This window comes from Spea bombifrons, chromosome 1 (genome assembly GCF_027358695.1).
Source record: "Spea bombifrons isolate aSpeBom1 chromosome 1, aSpeBom1.2.pri, whole genome shotgun sequence".
NCBI lineage: Eukaryota > Metazoa > Chordata > Amphibia > Anura > Pelobatidae > Spea > Spea bombifrons.
Genome location: NC_071087.1, coordinates 108,874,054 through 108,899,366, shown reverse-complemented (window position 1 = coordinate 108,899,366; position 25,313 = coordinate 108,874,054). Strand labels below are relative to the sequence as shown.

The 25,313-nt window shown below is 38.4% G+C and overlaps 2 pseudogenes and 1 gene segment (V, D, J or C); 2 read left to right on the top strand and 1 right to left on the bottom strand.

The window, feature by feature from the left end:
- Positions 1-1,309: 1,309 nt before the first annotated feature.
- On the top strand, positions 1,310-25,313 carry LOC128504386 (Ig mu chain C region membrane-bound form-like). The segment is given in 8 exon segments: positions 1,310-1,313; positions 9,971-10,057; positions 17,165-17,458; positions 17,566-17,901; positions 18,612-18,935; positions 19,794-20,105; positions 24,442-24,575; positions 25,128-25,313. Coding segments are annotated over 8 exon segments (1,578 nt in total).
- On the bottom strand, positions 6,310-6,428 carry LOC128468423 (uncharacterized; annotated as a pseudogene).
- Positions 8,038-8,156, top strand: LOC128468484 (uncharacterized; annotated as a pseudogene).

The following is a 25,313-nucleotide window of genomic DNA, read 5'->3' as shown; positions in this document are numbered from 1 at the left end:
GGAGCGCCATCCAATAAACTTTGCTGAATTAGGCTGAATCTCAGCAGACAATATATGCATATATATATATATATATATAGTCATAAAGCTATCCTGAAAGGCATGATCAAGGACTGATTAAGATCTGATTCTTGCATCAGGAAAAATAAGCAGAATAGATGTGCTCAGTGGTTCTTATCAATGTTTCTGTGTTTTACACACACTCCCACTAACACCATAAACTTACTTGTTTTAATAACAAAACCAAATCTTTAGAGTGCTTCTACCATTTTTTATGGATTGCAGATTTGTTACGCACTCTGACACAAGAGGAATATTATAAGTCAAGTCAGAGTCAGGAATTTAAATGTTATTCTTGCAAACATATATCAATGGAAAGCAGAAGAGAAGTAATGGACAGCAGAAGAGAAATATAACAAGAAAAATATTCTGGTATAAGTGTTTAGAATTGATTACAAAAATTGATAGATATAATACCATTACCACAATTTTAGGCAATAGCAATAATCCAAACATGATAACAGAAGGGAATGTTTCAGTGAATTATTGTCTCTTGAGGAAAGAATTAATTTGAGAGATATTTTGCAAATTAAGGTGGTAGGAGGAGGAGCTGGATACAACTGTGACACCAAGCAATAACAACTTGGTCTGTTTGGTAGATCCTGAGCTTTAAGTAGTGGAATGCCGTTCAGATGGGATTTCAGAAACCTAGTTGAAGACAAAGGGGTAAGAGGTCAACAGAAAAAAATGTAATTCGCATGTCATGAACATAGAGGTGGGACTGCAATTTCAAAAGAGGAAATTAGTTGCCTGAGAGATGAGACGTAGGTAGCAAAGAACAGACAGAAAATATTGTTTTATTTTTTCATCAGTTAGAAAGACTCAAATTGGTGAATATCTAGCATGTCTTTGACTCACCATACATATAATACCACCATATAATACCACTGACAATATGTAGACTTTGGCTAAATTATTTTAAAGATTCACAGACTGACTGCTAACGCGTATATGCATATTTGCTAGATCCATTCTCCCAACTTGTCAAAAAAGAATACTGGTGTACTTCAGAGTTAATTCACTGCCAAGCAGACTGACCTTTCTTATTAGGATTATTTGGATATCAAGCATGCCAATTTGTTGGATACAGCATATTTAGAAAAAGTATTTACAGAACTAACCGTCAAGTGGGAAGATAGGCACAAAACCCATGAGACCACATTTCATCCATATTTATAAATACAGTTGTGATTAAAAGTCTGCATATCCATGGAGAATTGGTAATATATGTATAATTTTTTAAGAAAACATGAGTAAGCAGGCAAAACACTTTTCCTTTATTTCTTATGGGATTCATATTCAACTGTAGGTTGCAAGAAAACATGCCAACAAAAAAAATGAAATTACCTCAAAAGTCTGCATACCCTTAGTTTTTAATACTGTGTATTGCTCCCTTTAGCATCAATGACAGCATGCAGTCTAAGAGGCCCCAAATTCTTGCAGGTGGCATAGTCGCCCATTTATCATGGTAAAATGTCTCCAGGTCATGCAAAGTCTTTGGTCGTCTCGCATAAACCGCACATTTGAGATATCCCCAGGGGGGCTCGATGATATTAAGGTCAGAAGACTGTGATGGCAAAAGTATACTATTGTTGTTTGGGTATTAAACCCTCCAACAATGAAACAGGGTGTTTCAATCCAAAAAAGCAAGGAAGCTGTTCTCAGATGGAGGTCACATTGTTTCTGGCTAATTCTTTAATTCTTTTTCATTTGGGTATAGTGCCAATAGAATGGCATAAGGCAGATGTGGTCTCCAAAAGGGGATCAAAATCTCAGCCAACTACTGGCCAGTGAGCTGGATATCTGTAGTGAGGAAATTATTTGAAGGGTTGCTAAATACATAGATTCAAGAATACATCTTGAATCAGAACATTATTGGTAGAGGTGAGCATGGTTTTATGAAAGACAGGTCTTGCCAAACCATTCTGATAGCATTCTATGAAGAAGTCAGTAAAATATAGATCTAGGAGTGGCAGTAGATGTGATCAATTTGAACTTTGCTAAGGCAATTGATACAGTTCCACACAAAAGGTTACTGTACAAATTGTCAGAAATAGGCTTAGGGGAAAATGTATGTACTTGGATTGAAAACTGGCTAAAAGAATGCAAAGAGTGGTTGTAAATGAAAAAGTCTCAACCTGGACCAAGGTATTAAGTGGATTACCTCCGGGGTCTGTCCTTGGTCCTCTTCTTTTTAATTTGTTTATTACTGATCTCCTATATTGCACAGAGAGCCAGGTCTCAGTGTTTGCGGTTGACTATTAGGAAATTAGGTAGGACAATTGAAGTTAATGCTAGCTTTAGTGTGACAGTGACAAGTCTATAAAGTCTATAAAGTGAAGTCTATAAAGGCTCCTGCATCCCAAACCATTTCTTTAAAGCAAACAAACAATAACGGGAACAGGAGAACAAAAGTTCGAATAAAATCAAAGGTCTCATCATAAGAAAAATAGTAGGAACTGTAATCCGAAACTTCAACTCCCAGAGCATGAAAAGCCAGCCAGATTCGATTATGCTGAAAGATAAAAGAAATCGTGAAAGGCATCTAAAGTAATGCATGCAAGCAATAACAAACAAAATGATAATGACAAGGATACAATACTCATAATCAATGACTGTAATGAAAAATCTAAATGATATAATGAAAAAACATCACAATGCAATAAATAATAATTATACAGCAAATACACAAACACCTCAAGCCCAAGAAGGAAAGGGAAGGAAAATATTCACCTCCTGTCATTATTAGAATTAAGATTATAAGAACATTAAAGCTAGCATACATGACAGGAGGCTTCATATTTTGCCGTTTTACCACTAATGAATAAAAGCAAAAGACAGAGGGTCCCATGGACGAAAATAAAACATACAAAATATCTCCTCCCTAGATGAGCCGCATGTAAAATGTTAGGAAGAGACGAAAGTGAAGCACCAGCTGCAGCTCCCCTAACCGAATGAGCGCCGAATGAATCCTCCCCCCCAGCCAGAGATAGGATCCATCGGACCCATCTGGCCAGAGTCATAGCAGTCACCGGCTTGTAGGACTTGAGATAAGACACCAACAACTGTCCAGACCTGTAAAACCTTAAGGACGATGTCCTGTCCACATAACTGCGTAAGGTGGTAGCCATACACGGTTTAGGAGATTGCCGTGAAAAGGCATAAGAGATGGTTGTAAAATTGCACTTCGTACGACAGGAAATAGAAAAAGTAACTACCTCAGGGGTAAAGGTCGAAACCATCTACGTAAAAAGCTCTAACATCAGAAACCCTCCTAAAAGACACCGAACACAAATGTAAGGTTAATGTAGCCGAAAGCTGTCAGAGAGACAATTCATCATCATCCGGCCAGTTCCTCATAAACAAAAGAATCTTGTCAGCGTTCCAGAGTCAAGTATATTTGGACCCTGGCGGTCTCACCAACTTAATGCCCCTCAAAAGCCTACACACTACAGGGTGTTGCCCAACCGGCACACCCTGAACAGGAACATGGGTTGCCGAAATTGTTTTCAACATATTTATAAATGACCTTGCAACAGGCGTTGAAAGTCGTGTTTCCGTGTTTGCGGATGACACTAAACTCTGTAAAGTAATACAATGTGAGCAGGATATTACTTTGTTGCAGAGGGATTTAGATAGACTGGGGACTGGGCACACAAATGGCAGATTAAATTTAATGTAGATAAATGCAAAGTAAGGAATGCACAAGCAATTTACACCCTAAATGTTAGTGAATTAGGGATAACAACAAATGAGAAGGATTTGGGTTTTTTTATAGACAACAAACTAGGAAACAATGTGCAATGTCAGTCAGCAGTTGCTAAGGCCAGTAAGGTATTCTCATGTATAAAAAGAGGCATCAATTTGCGGGATAAAAATATAATTTTGCCCCTTTATAAATCAATGGTAAGACCACACCTTGTATACACCAACACCCAAACAGACACCAGGAGAGGCTCTGCCACACCGACACCCAAATACACACACACCAGGACAGGCTCTGTCACACAGACACACCCACACACACACCAGGACAGGCTCTGCCACACTGACAACCAGACATACACACCAGGAAAGGCTTTACCACAGTGACACCAAAACACACACCAGGACAGGTTCTGCCACACAGACACCCAAATACACACCAGGACAAGCTCTGCCACACAGACACCTAACACACACCAAGAAAGGCTCTGCCACACCGACACCCAAACACACACACCAGGGCAGGCTCTACCCCACCGACACACCTAAAACACACACACGCACCAGGACAGGCTCTACCACACTAACACACCCAAACACACACCAGGGCAGGCTCTGCCACACCAATACATCCAAACACACACCCACCAGGACAGGCTCTGTCACACTGACATCCAAATACACACACACACCATGACAGGCTTTGCCACACAGACACCCAAACACATATCAGGAAAGGCTCTGACACACTGACACACAGACACACACCAGAACAGGCTCTGACACACTGAAGCATAAAAAATTTATTTTCTATACTGCTTTGTAATTGGCCGGGTTCAACCATGTCCCAATTAACACAGGAGGAAGAATGACCACACGTTAAATTTCCAATTTGAAAAATGCACGTCCCAAATGTGGCCTTTTAGCCCCCCAATAACGCGACAAACCCATGCATGTGGAGTATCACTGTAATTAGGAGATGTTTCTGAACACAAATTGGGGTGCTGTGACAGCAACAGCATCTGCTGTGAAAAATTTGTGTGAAAAAAAAACCCGCAAAGAAATGACTAACACAAAGTTTGACAAAGACTGGTGGTAGAATTAGTGCACGTAAAGAGTTAAAATACTAGCATTTGAAATACCCTGGGGTGTCTAGTTTTCAAAAATATATGTTTTCATGGGGTAAATTGCATTGGCCGGTTTCAAAGATACCCGAAATAGCACATGGGGAGAAGAATTACCAAATTTGGAAAAAATACTTGTACTTATTGCCCCATTTCAGCATGTACTGGCTGCCTGGGCATGATAGGCGTGTGATTGTATATATATATATATATATATATATATATATATATATATATATATATAATATTGTTGTCCAATTTTGGTGTGTTAACGACATTTTTATTAAAAGTAAGTAACAGACAAAATTGGACAGAAAAATTCAATAACAATATTAATATATATATGATTGCTAACAGCAATCACACTCCTATCATGCCCAGGCAGCCAGTACATGCTAGAACCTGGGCATGATAGGAGTGTGATTGCTGTTAGCAATCATATGTATATTAATATTGTTATTGATTTTTTTGTCTAATTTTGGTGTGTTACTTACCTTTTAATAAAAGTGTGGGGGGGTGTTTGTTTTTAAAGGTGAGGGGGGCCATTTTTTCGGTTTCGGCCAAGTGAATGCTGAATTTTCGGTTCCGGTCCAGAATTTTCATTTCGGTGCATCCCTAATAAGCCAAACACTGAAGTGGTAGGCCTACGCCACATCAATGTTTGGCTTAGTATATACAAAAAGAAAGGTTGGAATGCAGCACTCAGCAGTGAAATGGTGCACGAGCCAGGGTACCACCAAGTCCCTCAATAAATCCAAAATAAAGAAGCAGAGGGTCAGCACTCAAATGATAAGGTGAGTTTATTTCACACAGGCAACGTTTCGACGCACAGGTCTTTCTCAAGCCTTAGAAACATTAGTGCACACATTCAAGTATTTATGCAACAGCAAGTGATTAAGGGGTCGGACACACCCGATCCTACATAACAATTTAAAGTGACAGTGCAAACTGACCAGTCTATATATAAAGTGACAGTGCAAAGATAGCCAGTCAATGTGTATATATAAATAAATAACATTATTTAAAAAATATGAATAAATATGAAGGTGAAGAGATAAGTTTAAAACTGTACTACAACACTGTACTACAAATACAGACACTATATGATCTAAAGATATTACTGTAACAAAACTGTGGTATGATAATATACAATATTAAAGATCGGTCTCTCAGCGCAGTGGCACAAATATTACATAATCTCAAAATTTACAAAGAGGCATTAAATAAACCTACAGGGCCAGCTACGTCCCGGAATAACCATCAGCCGAGCTAAAATAAGGAGAATCTAAAAGAGATAAAGGATAATGGTTAAGTTAATAAATAGGAATATCTTTATATAAAAGTATATATTTCCAAAATAATTTGATTCCCAATCATCCTAAATGTCTCATATTAGGGCAAGGCTTTCACACAAGTTAACAGCCTATGACACTTGGTATTTCCAAGTAGTCTCCCATCCACATACTAACCAGGCCCAGCCTTGCTTAGCTACCAAGATCAGTCAAGATCGGGTATATTCAGGATAGTATGGCCATAGGCTCACACGAATGGCATTAAATCCAGTTCCCTATTAAGTCCATTTGGAAATAATGTATCCAATTCATAAATCCACAATGCTATATTTTTGGATAGGATCTTTCGCCCTTTTCTCATTCAGATTCCGTCATATCTTATCGATACTACTGATTTGTTAAATAAAATTGCAGATATTAAACTTAAAGATCAGGCCATATTAGTGACCTTTGATGTAGCAAGTCTGTATACCTCTATTCCCCATGTGGATGGCTTAAATGCTATGGAAACAGCGGCTAAAAAATTGGGATATAATGGAGCCTCTTTAAAATTCTTGATGGACTTATTACATTTGGTCCTATATGAAAATTATTTTCGTTTTGATACTAGATTTTTTGGACAAAGTCGTGGTACAGCTATGGGCTCGAATGTGGCCCCGACCTATGCGGGTATATTGATGGGCATGTTTGAGGAGAAGTATATATATCAACTCCCAGCATACCATCAACATGTTAGAATATGGTATAGATACATCGATGATATACTTTGCATATGGGAGGGCCCATTTGAACCCTTACAGGAATTCTTAGTTAATCTTAATTCATTTTCGGATAATATTAAATTTGAGATGACATGTGATAATACCAAGATTAACTTTTTAGATACTATGATCCAAAGAAAAAATGACTCTCTGATAACCGATATATATATGTTAAACCGACTGATAGAAACAATCTTCTTAGATATGACTCGGCCCATCCAGAAAGATTGTTAAAATCATTACCAAAAAGTCAATTTATTAGAGTAAAACGCATTGTTTCTGATGAGGAGACACAAGAAACGAGATTTAAAGGCATGTCAAAAAAGTTTTTAGATAGGGGTTATCCCCCAAACTTATTGAATGATACATATAGATCGGTTAAGGAAACATCTAGAGTGGATTTGTTATCTAAAACACATAGGGTTCCTCAGAACAGACTGGCTTTTGTGTCCGCTTTTGGTACCCATAGCAAAGATGTTACAAAGATTTTTAGAAAACATTGGCATATATTATCTGATGGCTACCCAATGATAAAAGAGTTTGCATCGCCCCCTCTTATGGCATATAGAAGGGGTGGTACTATTCGGGATCAATTGGTCCACGCTGAACTTAAAAATGTTAAATGTGATAACTCACAGCGGTTTTTGGGTTTAAAATTTTTTTCCATGTTTAGGTTGTGTGGCCTGTCCTGATATATTGAAGGGGGACAGATTTAAACATCCACAGAAAGATAAATGGTACAATCTTAAATCCCATTATACATGTGAATCATCCTATGTAGTTTATATACTTACATGTCCTTGTAACCTTTTATATGTGGGAGAAACTACACAGAAGATCAAAAATAGATTTTCCAAACATAAATCCACCATCAAATTAAGAAAATTGGATTTACCGGTCCCATCCCACTTTGATGAGTTGAAACATAAATTGACGGACCTTAAATTTCGTGTTATTGAACAGGTATCTAGACCTAACTGAGGGGGTGATCGAGTTAATATTCTAAAACAACGTGAAGCATGGTGGATTTATGAATTGGATACATTATTTCCAAATGGACTTAATAGGGAACTGGATTTAATGCCATTCTTGTGAGCCTATGGCCATACTATCCTGAATATACCCGATCTTGACTGATCTTGGGAGCTAAGCAAGGCTGGGCCTGGTTAGTATGTGGATGGGAGACTACTTGGAAATACCAAGTGTCATAGGCTGTTAACTTGTGTGAAAGCCTTGCCCTAATATGAGACATTTAGGATGATTGGGAATTAAATTATTTTGGAAATATATACTTTTATATAAAGATATTCCTATTTATTAACTTAACCATTATCCTTTATCTCTTTTAGATTCTCCTTATTTTAGCTCGGCTGATGGTTATTCCGGGACATAGCTGGCCCTGTAGGTTTATTTAATGCCTCTTTGTAAATTTTGAGATTATGTAATATTTGTACAACTGCGCTGACAGACCGATCTTTAATATTGTATATTATCATACCACAGTTTTGTTACAGTAATATCTTTAGATCATATAGTGTCTGTATTTGTAGTACAGTGTTGATTTTAAACTTGTGTACACTTTTTTATATAGACCTGTGCGTCGAAATGCTGCCTGTTTGAAATAAACTCACCTTATCATTTGAGTGCTGAGCCTCTGCTTCTTTATTTTGGCTTAGAATATAGTGATAGGGGATATGCTGCATTGTTGTCAATGTCTGGCTCAATGTATAGTGATAGGTGTTATGCTGTACCACCGTCAGTATGTGCCTCAGTATATCATTATATCAGTTATCCTGTACCACTGTCAATGTCTGCCTCATTATAGTGACAGCTGTTATGCTGCACCCCGTCAATGTCTTCCTCAGTATATAATGATAGGTTGTACCAGTTAGGTTGTACCCCCATCAATGTTTGCCACAGTATATAATGATAAGAGTTATCCTGTACCACTGTCAACGTTTGCCTCAGTATATAATGATAGCAGTTATGCTGTACCACCGTCAGTGCGTGCCTCAGTATATAACAATAACAGTTATGCTGTACCACATCAATGTTTGCCTCAGTATATAATGATAACAGTTATGCTATACCACCATCTATGTTTGCCTCAGTATATAGTAATAGGTGTTATGCTGTACCAACGTCAGTATATAATGATAAGTTATGTTGTACCCCTGTCAATGTTTGCCACAGTATATAATGATAACAGTTATCCTGTACCACCGTCAATGTCTGCCTCAGTATATAATGATAGCAGTTATGCTGTACCACCGTCAATGTCTGCCTCAGTATATAATGATAGCAGTTATGCTGTACCACCATCAATGTCTGTCTCGGTATATAGTGATAGGTGTTATGCTGTACCCTGTCAATGTCTGCCTCAGTATATAATGATAACAGTTATGTTGTATATGTGTGCTTTTATCCACTGGTGCAGTGAATGCTCCAGACAAATGTAAAAGTCTTTCAGCACATATATCAAGATTTAGCCTATGCTTTTATTTTACTTTATCCTCATTGAGTAAATGGTGGATATTCAATACAGGACACATTTTAAAGGGGAAGAATCTTCACCTTTTTTTTTTTTTTCGCATTTGGACATTCCCACTTAGGGGTGTACTCACTTTTGTTGCCAAGGTTTTAGACATTAATGGCTGTGTGTTGAGTTATTTTGAGGGGACAGCAAATTTACACTGTTATACAGGCTGTACACTTACTACTTTACATGTAGCAGAGTGTCATTTCTTCAAGTGTTGTCACATGAAAAGATATAAGAAAATATTTACAAAAATGTGAGGGGTGTACTCACTTTTGTGAGATACTGTAATAGTCTGCATCTAACAGAAATAAAATCCTACGCATGTCAACTACGGAAACAGAAATCACTTCCCCAAATGTTATCAGGAATCCAGCTGCAAATAGATGCCACTTGTGGTCTAGCTGATGAGTTACTTTCTTTTGGTACAGATTACAACTAGCAAGACTTAAATTTGGCAACTGTTAGAACAGCTTGGTCATTTCTTTGCAGGATGCATCCCGTTACAGAAAAACAAGACCAAGTGTGAAGAAAACAAGACCAAGTGTGAAGAAAACAAGTTAAGAAATGATTTGCCTGGTACCTTTTTCTATTCTGGCAGTCCCATCTAAGAGAAGCACTCTCCAAAACTGCACCCATGAGATGGCATTACTTGGTAAGGATTTTTTAGCATAATTGTTCACAGACAATTTAGTATTTTCTTTTAATTCTAAATATAGAATGTTAAGTCTGAATTTCTGTGAAAATGAACTTCTATGATATATATATTTTTCATTATTAGCAATAATTTGACTAACACATTTTGTCTTGTACATAGCTACCCTTTTATGCCTTTTAGACAGTATTTTAGTTGATGTCACTCACTAGACCATTATAATCTGGGCTTTCCTCTTATTATATTATTTCTGATTTTATCCAGTCCTAGAGCTCAGATTGTTCTTTCCTTTACTTTTTCCCAAAAACATCTGCAAGAAAAGTGATCCATGGAATATTCTGCAATATTCAATATTCAAGGTGAGACTATGTGATCATTGACCTATACTTTTGGTATGTATTTATGATCATCTGGAATAATGAGTGATCTGGAATAATGAGTGGAGTTAATTTTCCTCTTCACTGTCATTTTAATATCTTTTGTAAATTTCACTCAGTGTATTGCTTTTGCTTTGTGAATTTCAGACCCAAAAAAGGAGAAGAATGCAGCGAAAGATCAATGCAAAAGGGTACCAATTCAAGAAGATGGATGGCCTTTTTATGAATAGAAGGATAGGATGAACATTAGGTAAGGGCAAGGAAGTGTGTAGCAAAGGGATGTATAGTTTAAATGGTATCATTCATTACATGATAGTAGTAGTTGCAGAACATGAATTAGATGTAGTGCTTTGGGTGGTGGGTGTACAGGAATACTTGAATATGCCACAGGCAAGATTAGAGAATTTACCACAAAGCTGTAATCCATCTGCCTTAGCTACTGAGCCCCATTACCATTACATAAACACCATTAACACCAGCAGCTATGTATTTTACTGCTAACCGAATTGTTAATTACAGGGACACATTTAAGCCTGAGATATATCATAAATTGAAAGATGGTGGGTAAGAGCTGTGAAGGCAGGCTTAAACTGCAACTAATGGAGTACGATTGCATGTGATGTATGTAAGGATGTCAGTAATGAAATGATAACAGGAGTGACTGGTGCTTCAGACTCCCATTGTGTCCAGGTTTATGGATAAGTGTACATGGTATAAGATGTAGAATGTCATGTTCTTCAAATTGTGATCATAGATATTAGAGGCATTTTAGATGCCAGGTAGCCACCACCTGATAGCACAGCTCACCTATTTTTACTGCCACTCGTGAAGCCAATCCAATGCCCGTGAAAGTGTAAAAGCTTATTGTGCGCCTGCGTCTAACCAGCAGGTGGATGCATATATGCATTGTTGGCCTTAAAGTGCCAGGGCTGATTTTATTACCCCATTCAGACCTAATTAATGGTATACCAGGGGAAAAGTACAAGTGGTTGCTTATAGACAGAAACAGTTGTACAGGGATCAGTAACATATGTATTAGAGGAGATCAGTCTGCTAACTATGTGTTTGAATCAGTATGGGATTAGCAATGCAGCATAATGTGAAATTAAAAGTAGTTATACATGGTAATAATGCAGTAGTGATGAGTAGAAGCATGGGTTTGTGGCAATGTGGCAGGCTGATAGCGAATGCATAGATCAGCTAAATATTGTGTCAATCATGTGCTGGGTGACTACAAAAACTGCAGAGAGGGATGGAGTTGCTGTAGCTTTATGGCAGTACATTCACTACACTGTGTGGAGCCATGGCAAGACAGCATTAGTAAGTGGAATGATTGCAGGAATAGCATAAGGGATACATGGATCATGAGCAATGGCAGGGCAATTACATAGGGTGTGTAGGGATACCTGAAATAGCATAAATGATGTAGGGATCATTATAGAACAGTGACATACATGTGTGTAGCATGAGGGGTACAAAGAATTAGATTAGAGGGGTTTCAGTCAACTGCAGTATAGTGACAAGACACGTTGTATAGTCAATACAGGAATGGCACAAGGGGTGCATTGTGACCCGATTTGTCTGGGGTAGCAATAATATAACAGTACAGTGTGCTGCATTAATAGAGATATATGCTTGGATCACTGAAAAGGCACAATTACTGAGATATTGAAATGGGTATGGGCATGTATATGATGTAACAGCATTTTGTGAGTAAAGACTGTTTACTCCTCCCTGAGGTTACAGAAATTAACATTGCTCGCGTACAGCCGGAGCTTCAGTAATTTCATAAGGTAGGTTTCTAAATTGCTAAATAAAGTGTGTTACAGTAGAGTTCATCTAGCTGGGCAGTACACTGACAGAGCTTTCTTTCTTGTAGTAAGAATAGCAAATCGTGAGATGGATGTAAGCCACAGAGGAATAGTATCATAAGTGTAAAAGCAGAGCTCAGAGGGGATCTCAAGATTGTAAACTTGTGAGCAGGGCTCTCTCCACCTAATGTATCGGTTTGTCTTAGTCTGTCAATTCTCGTCTTGTCATACCCCTTGTATATATGTATTGTATTAAGTGCTGCGTAGATTGTTGGTGCTATATAAATAAAAGATAACAATAATAATAATCTGCAAAGCTGCTCATGTAACTGCCCTGCTGTATGAAACAACATCACTAGTTAAATATTAATGAAAATTATGGGGAATAATGATATGGCAGGTGAACTGTGTGTACATTTGTACTGGGTTTGTTACAGGAATAGTGGGGTTGAAGGACTAGCTAAAGGCTGGATAATGTGAGATTAAAAGTAGTAATAAATGTTAATGCAAGAGGGGAAGTGATGAGCAGAAACATGGTTTTATGGCAATGGGGAATGCATAGATTAGCTGTATATTGTGTCAATCATCTGTAGAGTGACTACAAAAACGGCATGTGGATTGCAGAGCTATGGGGTTGATGTAGCTTTATGGCAGTCCGTTTGCTCTGCTGTGTCGAGCCATAGCAAGACAGCATTAGTGATACAGAGCTTCAGAGCAGTGCAATATCACAGCTGTAGTAGTAATTATAGAGAATAACAGGAAAGTTAAAGTTGATCATAGCAGTGCAATGGCAAACTTGTGCAGCGATCAGGGGAATAGCACGAGGAATGTAGTGTGGCATGGTGACAGTATTAGTACAATTGGTAACGACAGAGCAAGGTGTAGTTTTAGTAGATGAATAGTGTACATGACAGATTATTGTAACTGCATAGCAGAAAACAGTAGTTGTGCACGGATAGAGCTTTTTTGTATCTTAATCCCAGGAATAGCTTTAGGAGTACAGTACATACTGCATACATGTGTGGGGTGATCATAGGAATAGCATGAAGGACACAAGTATCATTAAAAAGCAACAATGTAATTGTGTGGAATGATTGCAGAAATAGCCTAAGGCATACAAGGATCATAAGCAATGACTGAGCAAAGACATACGTTTGTGAAGAGATACCTGGGATAGCATGAAGAGTGCAGGGATAGTTATAGAACAGAGACACATATGTGTGGAGTGATCCCAGAAAAAGCATGAGGGGTACTGGGATCATGACAGAAGAAGTGGCATATGCATGTGGAGTGATTACAACGATAGCATGAGCAGTGATGCAGTGACCTAGGAACAGCATGAGGGGTACAGGTATCACCGCAAGAGCAGTAGCATATGCTTGTGGAATTGTTTCAGGGGTAGCATGAGGGGTACAGATGATTAGATTAGAGGGGTTTCAGTCACTTGCAGTATAGTGTCAAGACACGTTGTATTGTCAATACAGGAATGTGCATTGTGACAGTTCCTTTTTCAGATTTCTCTGGGATGACAATAATATAACAGTGCAGAGATAAATGCTTGAATCGCTGGAAAAGAACATTGATCACATGCAGAACATTGCAGGGACAGAGCTGTGTGGCATGACCAGAGAAATACTACGAGGGTAGAACAGGGTACAGTCATAATTACCGAGTTATTAAAATGCATATGGAGGTGCATATGATGTAATAGCATTTTGTGAGTAAAGGCTGTTTTACCCATCTCTGTTGTTACAAAAAGTAACATAACTCACATACAGACCAAGCTTCATTAATTTCATAAGGTATATGTCATAATATAGTTCACTCCAACAGCAAAAGGTACATGTAGCTGGACAATACATTGACAGAGCTTTCTTTCTTGTAGTAAGTGAGTAGTAAATTCTGGGTAGAAATGTAAGAATAGCAAATTCTGAGATGGATGTAGCAACAGAGGAATGGCATCTTAAGTGTAAAAGCATAGCTCTGTGAAGCTGTTCATGTTACTGCTATGCTGTATGAAACAAAATCACTAGGGACATATTGATGGGAGGGAAGCAGAGTCATGATACAGCAGGTGAACTGTGTGTACATTTGTACTGGGTTTTTTACAGGAACAGTGGAGCTGACGTACCGGCTGAAGGTTGGTTTGCGGAGTCGTGGTGGGAAGAGTGTGGTAGGGTTGCAGGGTAGCTTTATACAGTTATTGTACTCTTGTTAACTGGGTAAAATAAAGCACAGTGGTATAAGAGATCATCACAGAGCAGTAGTATAGCTGTGTGGTCTAATTATTATAATCACATTAGGAGTACAGGGTAGTTTAGGGACGTAGTGTCAATGCTAGCTGCAAGCAGAATAAAAGAACAGCATGAAGGGGTACAGAACAGCATGACAGCTAGGCGAGAGGATCTTGTGAGGCAGTGTCAGGGGCAATGTGGTGCTGTACTGTTAGAGCTGAGGGGATAGATTACAGAAAGTGTATGAACGATCCCAGGCAGCACCGTTATGTATTGATAAAACTGTGTGCAGTGGTTGGTGAACTAACATAAGGAGTAAAGTATTAGGGCCGTAAAGAGATGAATCATGGTAGACAGGCGCAGCGCACTACAAGAATTTTAACTAAACTACAAGGGTGCAGGCTGGCATGGTTATGTAGTTGGCAGTGTGTTGTATGACACAGTATATAATGGATATGTAATGGCTGCGTGTTGGCTAATGACTAAAATATTCTCCTGCTACAGAGCAATACAGCCTTACAGGATATTTGACAGGTTATGTATAGTTGCCAACAGTCTCAAATTTCTTGGGACAGTCCTGTTTTTTGGGCTCTTGTTCCATCATATTCGAGTCTGTCCCAGCATAAAAATACTCCCTATGCGCATTACACTGTGTACAGGGAGCATTGTGTTTAAACTGTGTATGTCTAGGACACAAACAGACTAAAAGCTTGTAAATGAGCTCCAAACTACCCTGTATCTGTACTGGGTACCCTAGAGTTCAATGCTGCAGGGTCATGGGGAGTGTATTTCCTGGGCCCCCTGTTTCGGCCCTGCCCCCTTTGTCTCCAGGGGAGGGAGGGAAATGTTGAGTATGAGTATGCATTGCACAAGAGAAGTAGGCAGGGAAAAGGGGGCAGCATTTGGTGTAGTGGCAAGAATTAGTTATTAGTTATAGTATTGAGGGGACAATGCAAAACTATGGGCAGTTATGTTACTTTAAAGATGATACCACGAAATGCAATTTGACAAGCAATAATCAGTCGACATTTATGAGGCAGTAAGTATGAGGTCCTACCAAATGTATACAAGAAAAACCAGTAGACCTGTAGCTGTGAAAAAAATGTATGTTATATGTGCCTTCAAGAAACTCCAAGCAAGAAGTCCATACATAAAACACAGTTAAATTATTTCAAATTCATAATGAAAAAATACACATATATGTAATTAGTGCACGTGACCTGTTTAACATTCAATTTAGAACCTAGTCCTATCTGTGTTTAACACAGTCTGTTTTTATGCTAATTTTATGAGAATCGACTTTAGCATAGAAAGGACTGGCAGAGCAGTGTGTCTGCATGGCAGTCACTAAGGCAGATTGCCCTGTGTGTCAGGGCATGATTATTTTGCATGAAAAAATAATGACACTGAGGAGAATAAGTTGCACCTAAGCTGACTAAAGTTACGGGATTTACGGTCTGCAGTTTGAATAGCGTTCTACCTGTGACAGGCTGTTATTTGTATCATGTTTGGTAATATGTTGGTATCATCAATAATGACAATATCTATCCTATTTGTAGTGGTCACAGCAAGAATAAATAATTTCTTACATTTGTAAGTAACTAAAATTTTCCTAACTACAATCTAGGATGTAACTTTTATGATATGTGCCTTTTATTATTTATCAGCAAAACAAAACCATTTGTGATTAGCAAAATCTAATTGCCCAATAAGAATTAAAAGATGGCCCTGCGTATATTTGTTCCTCACCGTCACTAAAACATTGAATAGATACAGTGCTTTATGTAGTTGGATAACAGCATGGCAGTGTATTGGGATAAGTCCAGTACAGCATGCCATTAATATTTCATGTGCCCATATCAGGACACCTTCTTGTGAGTGGAGATGGACCTAAAATTGAGATCTGTGCTGCAAAAGCCACAGCTCGCTGGGCTGGTCAAGGGAGAACAAAGAATCTCCTACCTGCCCACAATCCCCTTTGTGACCAAAAGCAGGTCAGTGGAAATGGCAAGACAGTAAATCATATATAGATGTAGTGTTTTGATAGGAATACAAGAGTACCCCGCCCCCCTGTCTGGAGCTGGTTTTGGCAAAACTCTGGTGGCAATTTCAATCCATAGGTGGTTACTAAAGGAGTCTATCTATAGTAATTTGGGAACAATATGATTGTTGGTTTATAAGTTACTTGTGTGGAAAATAACATCAGTTTTGGGTTGTTACATTGGTATGTAACTTTTTATGGAGGAGGGGTCATCTGTTATTGCTGAAGTGTTCTCACCTACAAGACATGTTTCCCTTAAATCTGTGAAGAAGCACTACACTGTACTCCAAGGTTGCATTTCTATTTTTTCCTGTTCAGAGGAGTTACACTTTATCATTATAAATTCTATTTTGATGTCCCCACAAGCTGACAGCAGAGTCAAAGGTGACAGGTATTTCTCATCATAAAGAGGTCTTTCTAAAAGCTGTATAAAAAATCATGTGAAAAGCAGAGTATCGATAAAATCAAAGAACCATACATTTTTTGTTACATTGGTAATGGAAAAGAAGAAACATGACATTTTGCCTCTATTGTTCTAAAACTTTTAATAACATTTTCTGATCTACAGAAAACCCAAGAGCTCCATCTGTCTTCCCTTTGATACCCTGCTGTGGATGTGAAGCCTCTGGTACACATGTCAGTGTTGGATGTTTGGTCAGTGGATATCTTCCCACACCAGTAAATGTTAATTGGAACTCAGGCTCCATAACTGAGATGAAGAACTTCCCTGCGGTAATGAGTGGCGGCCTGTTCACATCTAGCAGCCAGCTGATTATTCCTGTGACTGACTGGAAAAATAAAAAGTTTCACTGCACAGTGGAACACACACCAACTAGTTTCAAAGTCAGCATAGATATACCAGGTACAGTTTTAGTGACTTTATGTAACTACAATCTTGTGCCATCTTCTAGATATTCTCACGTTTATGACCAAACTTTTTTTTTATTGTTTTTTTCCTCCTTTGTGTAGAGTGTACACAATCCACATCACTAGAAAGCCCACCAAAGGTGCAAGTTATGCAGTCCTCATGTGGGGATAGCCCTGAGAATGACACCGTTGACCTAATTTGCCTTATATCTGAATATGCTCCTAAGGACATCCGTGTGCAGTGGCTGCTGAACGGAAAGGCAACATCCATAGCCCCATTAAACAGCGTTCCATTTAAAAGTGAACAAGGCACATTTGAATCCAGAAGCCAAGTTTCTGTCCCCAAGTCAGATTGGAATTCAGGAGACACCTACACCTGTAAGGTGATACACGAGGCCACTGACTCTAAACCAGAGAGAAACATCCGAAAATGCTTAGGTAAGAATGAGTTCTAGTTTTGCCAGAAAAACTTGATGTCCCAGTTACAATTTATAGACAATGGTACCTGCCAAAAGATTTCGGAATTGGCTCTTTTTTATGAAGGTAGGGATAATGTCAGTCACAAATGAAAATTAAAAACATGATTTACTTTTAAAAATAAGAAATAGAATATACCACTTTAGAATTTCCTGAAATAGAGTATTTTAGAAAAGTATGTATTACATAGTTAATTATGGTGCAAAGAGACATATAATCCATCAAGTTAAACCATTCCACAAACTCAAGAGAAAGCAAAACCCACTGAGACAGTAATGTTATCCAAAAGGGAAAAAATTTCTTCTTAACTCCAAGACATTCAGACTCACAACAGATCAACAATACCTTACTTTTACTTATGATAACCCTGTATGCATTTTGTATCTATTACAAGAGGGAAACATTGGACTACAGAACAAGGGCTTCTATCTGACTTAGCCTATATAACATTCCCTGACAATAATTGGCTTTAAGAATACAGTAATATAAAATACTGAGTATAATACACACCCCTCTATAATAAATATGATTTATTTAAAGCAGGAACACTTTATACATGTGAAATGTTAGGGGAAATTATGTACCAACTAGCATAGTGTCCTAAAATATGCAAAAATGTGCTTACTGGGAATTTTTAACTGTGTCATGATAATTTTGACTTTACTTTTCAGAGACCTCTAGCAATCCACTCCCAAAGGTTTCTCTTTATCCACCTACACCCAAAGACCTACTAGTCAGCAGACAAGGCAAGGTAACTTGTGAGGTGTCTAAATTGGAAGTTGCCGAAACCTTGGAAATCAGCTGGGCCCGCAGTGATGACAAAAGACCTGTGGTGTTTGAAGATGAGCCAGAGCGACAGTACGATGGCACTTTCACTGTAAAGAGCATCTTGAAGATAACCCCACAAGATTGGAATAACTTAAAAGAGTTCACATGTACAGCAAAGCATAGTCAACTCCCAAGTCCAATATCAAAGACAATAAAGAAAGGAAATGGTAATATACATATATAATATATATAATAACATTATTCCTTAGAGCTCCACTAAAGTTGTTTAGGGAACATAAATGTGGTTAACAAATGTAAGGAATTCTATAGTTGAAGCTTAGAACTGCAGATATTCCATAGTTTCTGTACCAACGCTTGTGTAACTACAGGGTAGAGGACTGCATGGGGAAGCGGGTCCCATGGGACCTGTAAAAAAACTTGCGGGTGCGGGCGGTTTTTCAGGTGTTGCAGGCGGTCAGACAATGTACCTGCGGGTCCTAGTAATCCCGTGCACTCCCACAAGGCTGCCTTCGCGTTTCCGCCCAGGAACCCAGCAGAGTCACGTGAATTTACATCACATGACTCTGCTCCGTTCCGGCGTGCAAGCAGCCGAAGATAAAGCTGCTGGTGCGGTGAAAGGTAAGCAGGGCCAAGAGGGATGTATATATACGGTATATATATATGTATTGTGTGTGAGCATGTATGTGTAGGTGTTTGCGTGTGAGCATTTGCGTGTAAGAGGGTGAAATGGAGTGTGTGTTAGAATGAATGTGTATGTGTGTTAGTGAGTATAAGTAAGTGTGTGTAATTTGAGTGTTTACATATGTGTGCCAGAGTGTATGTTGGAAGGGGCAAAGAAAGCACAGCAAAATTGTGAAGCTGGGGGGCTCTAGGGCAATGGATGAGAAATGTTTCACACACTCTACAGGAGCAGGATAACCGCTAGAGTGCCTGCTAAATATCCTACATAGCGGGATTCTGTTTCTTCTAGGCGGCGATCACTAAAATAGTGAAATAGTGATACATTTAGTTTTAGTTAATGACAGAAAGCATTTTCTGACCCGAACTGTATTCTTTCACTTTAGATATGACAAAAGAACCTGTTGTCTACGTGTACCCACCTACAACGGAAGAGCTTAACAATAATGACTTTGTAAGTCTTATCTGCCTGCTTAAGGGTTTCTTTCCCAAAGAAGTTTATGTTCAATGGAAAAAGAATGGTGTTACACAAGATGAAAGCCATTACCTTAACAGTGAGCCCATATTAGAAGAAGAAGAAGAGTACGTCATGTTCAGTAAGCTAAGCATTGCTAAATCTGACTGGAATCGAGGAGCCACCTTTACTTGCGTTGGGATACATGACAAAATCACTGAGAGAGACATCAAAAAATCTAGGGGTAAATGATTATTGTGCTTTCCTTTATTGTTCTGACATTAAACCAGATCAAATTTCTCCTCCCCTCCCAACCTTCCTCCATATGTAACAATCACTCTCATTGTCAGGTTCATAGTTTGGCATGTGGAATGCCAAACAATTCCATGTAAGGTCCACAGAGTGATGCTGACAAATATTTGTGCCATTGCTAATTGGTCTATCAATATTGCACATAAAACAACATATAAACATCATATAACATATAGCAGCACAAAAGCATAGAACAGTGTGTATAATATAAATCACCTTTATTAATGAATTGTTTTCAAGTTGCTTTCCATAGTTTTTTTTAACCTATAAGGCAACTGTAATAGAGACAATGATATAATAGCAACTGACACGCATGACATCATATTGTCAGTATACCTAACAAATGATTACCTAAGGGTTAGGTGTGTATGTTATGTAAAACATAATGCAGCTTTATCCACTGTGCAAATCTACAATCTTTACATTGTGCTTTAATTCACTGTGCAAAACCTCAAATTATGAATCTCCTTGTGTCTGTCATGTGAAACGTGCTTTTAATTCAATAAACGTATGTTGACAATTGTATCACTAACCCGAATTTGTGTGTCATTTTGCCTTTTTAACACTCTTTGGGGAAAAGTAAGAAAAAGTTGATTAGAGAAACAAGTGGTTCAATAGGTTTACTTACACTTTCCATTTTTTAGATCAAATGTCTGGGCAGCTAGATGTCCCTTGACCTAGCCACCTTCTGTGTTGCAGCATGGCAACATGGAATCTAAATATGCAGGAATTATAAAGTAAATATAACAAGCATTTCTCCATTGAATTTTAGTGTTTTATTTTATGAAATCTAAGAATTATAATGAAAATATTATTTTAGTTAATTAAACAGAAAGATAGAAAACCAAAGTTCTCCAAAATATGAGGTCTTCTCTGCTAACAAAGCTTTCTTGGATGTTTCATATCTATATTGACATACATGACACAAACATCCAACAGAGGAAGAGAGCCCCCAAAATTCTATTTCACTCACCTTAGACAAGCTGCATCATTGCAAACATTTCTCTTTCTTGCAAACACATTAATAGTCTAGAGCCCTTTTGCCACTTATTGTCATTGTGAAATGTTGTGTTACTTACCTTTGTGAAAATGTTTGTACATGGCTGACAACTAACATGGCACAATGGCACATGGATTCTGTAAAACTAGTTGGAGTTAAAAAAAAATAAATAAAAAAAAAAAGGTAATGTCATGTAATGTAAAGCACCCATTTTTTATTAACCAGAAGCAGATGAAGATGAAGACATGGCCATAATATTTTGGTGGAAACTACAAAATTGAAAAGATATGTTTAGTAGCTTGAACATTGGGTGATTACTTATATATTAAAACATCCAAAACATACAACTGATACATAATATTCAAAACTGGGCCAGATGATGTAATGTTTGTGTCACTCTGTTGACCTTATTGATGCCTAAACATTAAAGGACCTCTTAAGCCTTATTGTTATGTGGAACATATTACAGTGCATTTTGAATAGACTCCAATGCATTTTACCATATGAAAATCATAAGTATTCTTTATTTTTTTGCATAAGTAAAAGAGTTCTGTCTCATTTCCCTCATTGGCTTGCCTGCCTGTAAGGAGAAAATATACCGCACATGCTCAGTAGTACTCCCACTAAAGTCAATTGGAGCTGAGATCTAACAGAAACAAATGGGAATAGCGGCACCCAATCAACTGCTAGCTGGCCACTGATATTGAGCAAGCATAAATATGATACACTGCAGCTACTTCTATTGAAATACTTCTATTGATTTCAGTGGGAAACCATCTCCAATTGATTTTGACAAGAGTACTACAGAGCATGTGTAGAAAGTGATTTAAGTATAATAAAATGCATTACAGTCCGTACAAAAGTGACTCCAATATGTGTTGAAAACAAAATAGAGACTAGGGCATCCCTTCAATCTGGTTTTTCACAAGACATGAAAAGCACTGATATGACATGTCTGTAACAATTACTAATAACCATAACAGGGAACTCTCCGGGTTTGACCCGGAGATTGCCGGGTGAAGCACCGGTTCTCCAGGTCAAGACCCGAATTCTCTGGGTCGCAGGAGCGGGGTATTGACACACCCTGCTCCCCGCCCATTTTCCCTTTAAAAGGGGGGGGTTCATGCTGCTGTCAGCGGGAATGCTCCCAACATCAGCGGGACCGCCCCCGACATCAGCGGGAACTCCCACTGATATCAGCGGGAACGTCCCCAACATCAGTGGGAACGCCCCCAACGTCAGCGGGAACTCCTGCTGACGTCAGGGGGCAGTCCTGGTCGTGTCCCGCCATGGAAGTCTCCGGGTAGCCGGAGACCAGAAGTTTAATAGGTAAACGAAAATACAAATCAGGTTTGAGAATTTACTTTCCCTGCACTGAAGACAGCCTCTCTCATGTCAGCAGGATCAGACAATCCATTCTGGCAGGTGTCAATAGTGACCCCCACTGGAAGGATTGAGGAGAAGAGAAAGACTGAGGAGACCCAGGGTGATCTGTGCAGAACCTGCTGGGATCTCTAATTACCACCCTGCTGGATGATCACATGTACCATGATCAGCAGTGCAGGACTAAGAAAAACAGACTTTTTGAGCATTTTAGAAATAGTAAAAATCATATACTCTATACCACTACTACTAGAAGTAGAAAATGTAGTCCCATTACTATGTAAGGGACTAATGTGGTCCTCTAAAACACAAAAAAATATATATATATGTGGGATATGGTCATCAGGGAATGTTGCTAAATTTAAATTAGGCTATTTCACAGCAGTGAATTCTATTATATATAATAAAAAATGTGATTTTAGCTGGAGGGTTTGGAAAGAGGCAAACACATATACAGTATATGGGGATTACCACACAGATATATGTATTGAAGTGCATATGATGGCTGGAGTGTCGCTTTAAGGACAGACAACCACGAGTTGCAGAATCATTTATGTGCCAGTGTCATATTAATGTGCAAAATTAACAGTTATTATGCTTGTAGCCCAAGAATACAACTTTTCTATCTAAAGTATAAAAATAGAAACAGCTTAAGTGATCTCTTTAAAAAGTATTTGAGCCTTGTGACTAAGTGGAATATTTTGGAACATTAATCACTGACCAGAAGATTTGGACTGAGGAGGAACATGAAAACATAGAACAAAAGCAAAATGATGCTTTGCCTCAAAATACTAACCCATTGGAAACTGGCAATGTTTTAAATTCTTGTTTGTCTTATCAAATAAATCATGAGCTCCAGGCATTAAGTGATATATGCGGTTTGCTAAACATGAATGGATATTAGTTTTTTACACTAGGCAGTACTCTGTTAGTACTTTATTATGCATTAATCAAATTCAAAAATAAAAGCACTTAACTGAGGTAGAAGCTGCAAATGGACTCCTAGTTTGTGGTCCATTGATTCTTGACACTCTGGCAGCATAGGGCTCAAATCGAAATATTTCCACACATGCACACAGGGGTCTTAATAGACCCCCTTCAACAGCTGGAGCTGACTAGGAGTAGGTATATCACGTGCAAGGAGACGCAAAAGCATCTCATGCATGGAAAATAGTAGGAGGAAGCACTTAAAGGGACAAATGCATATGAGGGGTTTCTGCAGAGCCCCAGCATGCATTTTGAAAAGGGACACCTCTCAACTAATGTATGCATTAAAGTGGAGAGTGCCACCCTTTAAGGCCTGGAGTGTACTTACTACTACTACTACTACTTACTACTCTTTTCATCAGGGTGGAGGGAGGGAGGGGAAAGATGTAAATTTGGGTCTCTGCCTCTACAAAGGTTTATACTCACTTTATACTCATACCTGGGAACAACCGAGACGTGGGGTCTTGACAGGCCCCAGTCCCCGCCCATTTCCTCTTTAAATGGGGCCGTTCTATGTTGATGCCCCTGACATCAGAGGGACGGCACTTAGGAGGCATTGATACCTCCCAATGATTTTTAAATTATTTTTCCCATAGTCCATACTTGCTATAGTATTTGTTTATTATTCACCACACTGAGCAGGTTGTATACCTGGTCACTAAGGCCCAAATAAGTTATTTTATTACCCCTCACATGCAGGATGTGGGAGGAAGAGGTCTGATTATGATTCGACATGACATGCCCTTGTGTATTTGTGAATAAAATAGTTGTTTTGTAAGCGTTAGCATAGCACATGACCCTAGATCCGAATAGACGAGTTGGCTGCTTGAGTCATTATTCTCTTACCTAAAAAAAATGTTCTTGGTTTTTGTTTTATTTTGGGCTTCCTGCACCACAGATTTCATTGACTGTGACGGTAACATTGGAGATGATGATGATGATGATGATGACAGTCTTTGGACCACAACTGGCACATTCATCACTTTGTTCCTCATAAGCATATTCTACAGTGCAACTATAACTCTAGTTAAGGTGAGCAGGCTGCAAGTTATATGCCGTTTTGGCACTAAATCTTCAAGAACATTTGACGATATACTGAGGCTATTGAATTTAATTTTTTTTTTTACTATATTTGTACTGAAAGCCTCTTAGCCTTTAGTTACATTGGAAATGTTAATACTGTTTTACACCTTGTGAAAGTAAGGACATGTGGCAAATATGACATTAACCAGTATGAACATGTGGTGTTCCAAGAGTGTGCAAGAAAATTATACAGGAATGCTAACCACATGAACTCCACTTAACCTCCACGGGTTGGGTGAGGAGTGTGGCGGCATAGGTAAATGTAACTGTTCCTAGAAAACCAAATAACTGCACCAGTATCTCTGGCAAATCCCAAATGAGTGGGAATTCTGATATGGTGAAACGCTTTGATTTTGTAGATGTCTGCTGGATCACATAGGGTACCATGTCTTCTTGCTAGCAAAACTCAGCAAAAAATTTTGGTGTTTTGGTATTTAACCACACAGGAAGATTTATATAGTAACCCTACTTAATGCATATATAAATATATTTCTTTCACAGGTGAAATGGTTAATTTCAAGAATACTTCAGTTAGAAATGCATGAAGACAATCATTTCATCTCAGTACTTGACACAGGCACACAATGAGAAGAAAGACTTGCCTACAAGGACATAATTGTTAAGACTTTAATAAGATTTACCCACGTAATACTAACACAACTATTATTCTGAAATGTTCCTGCGCAT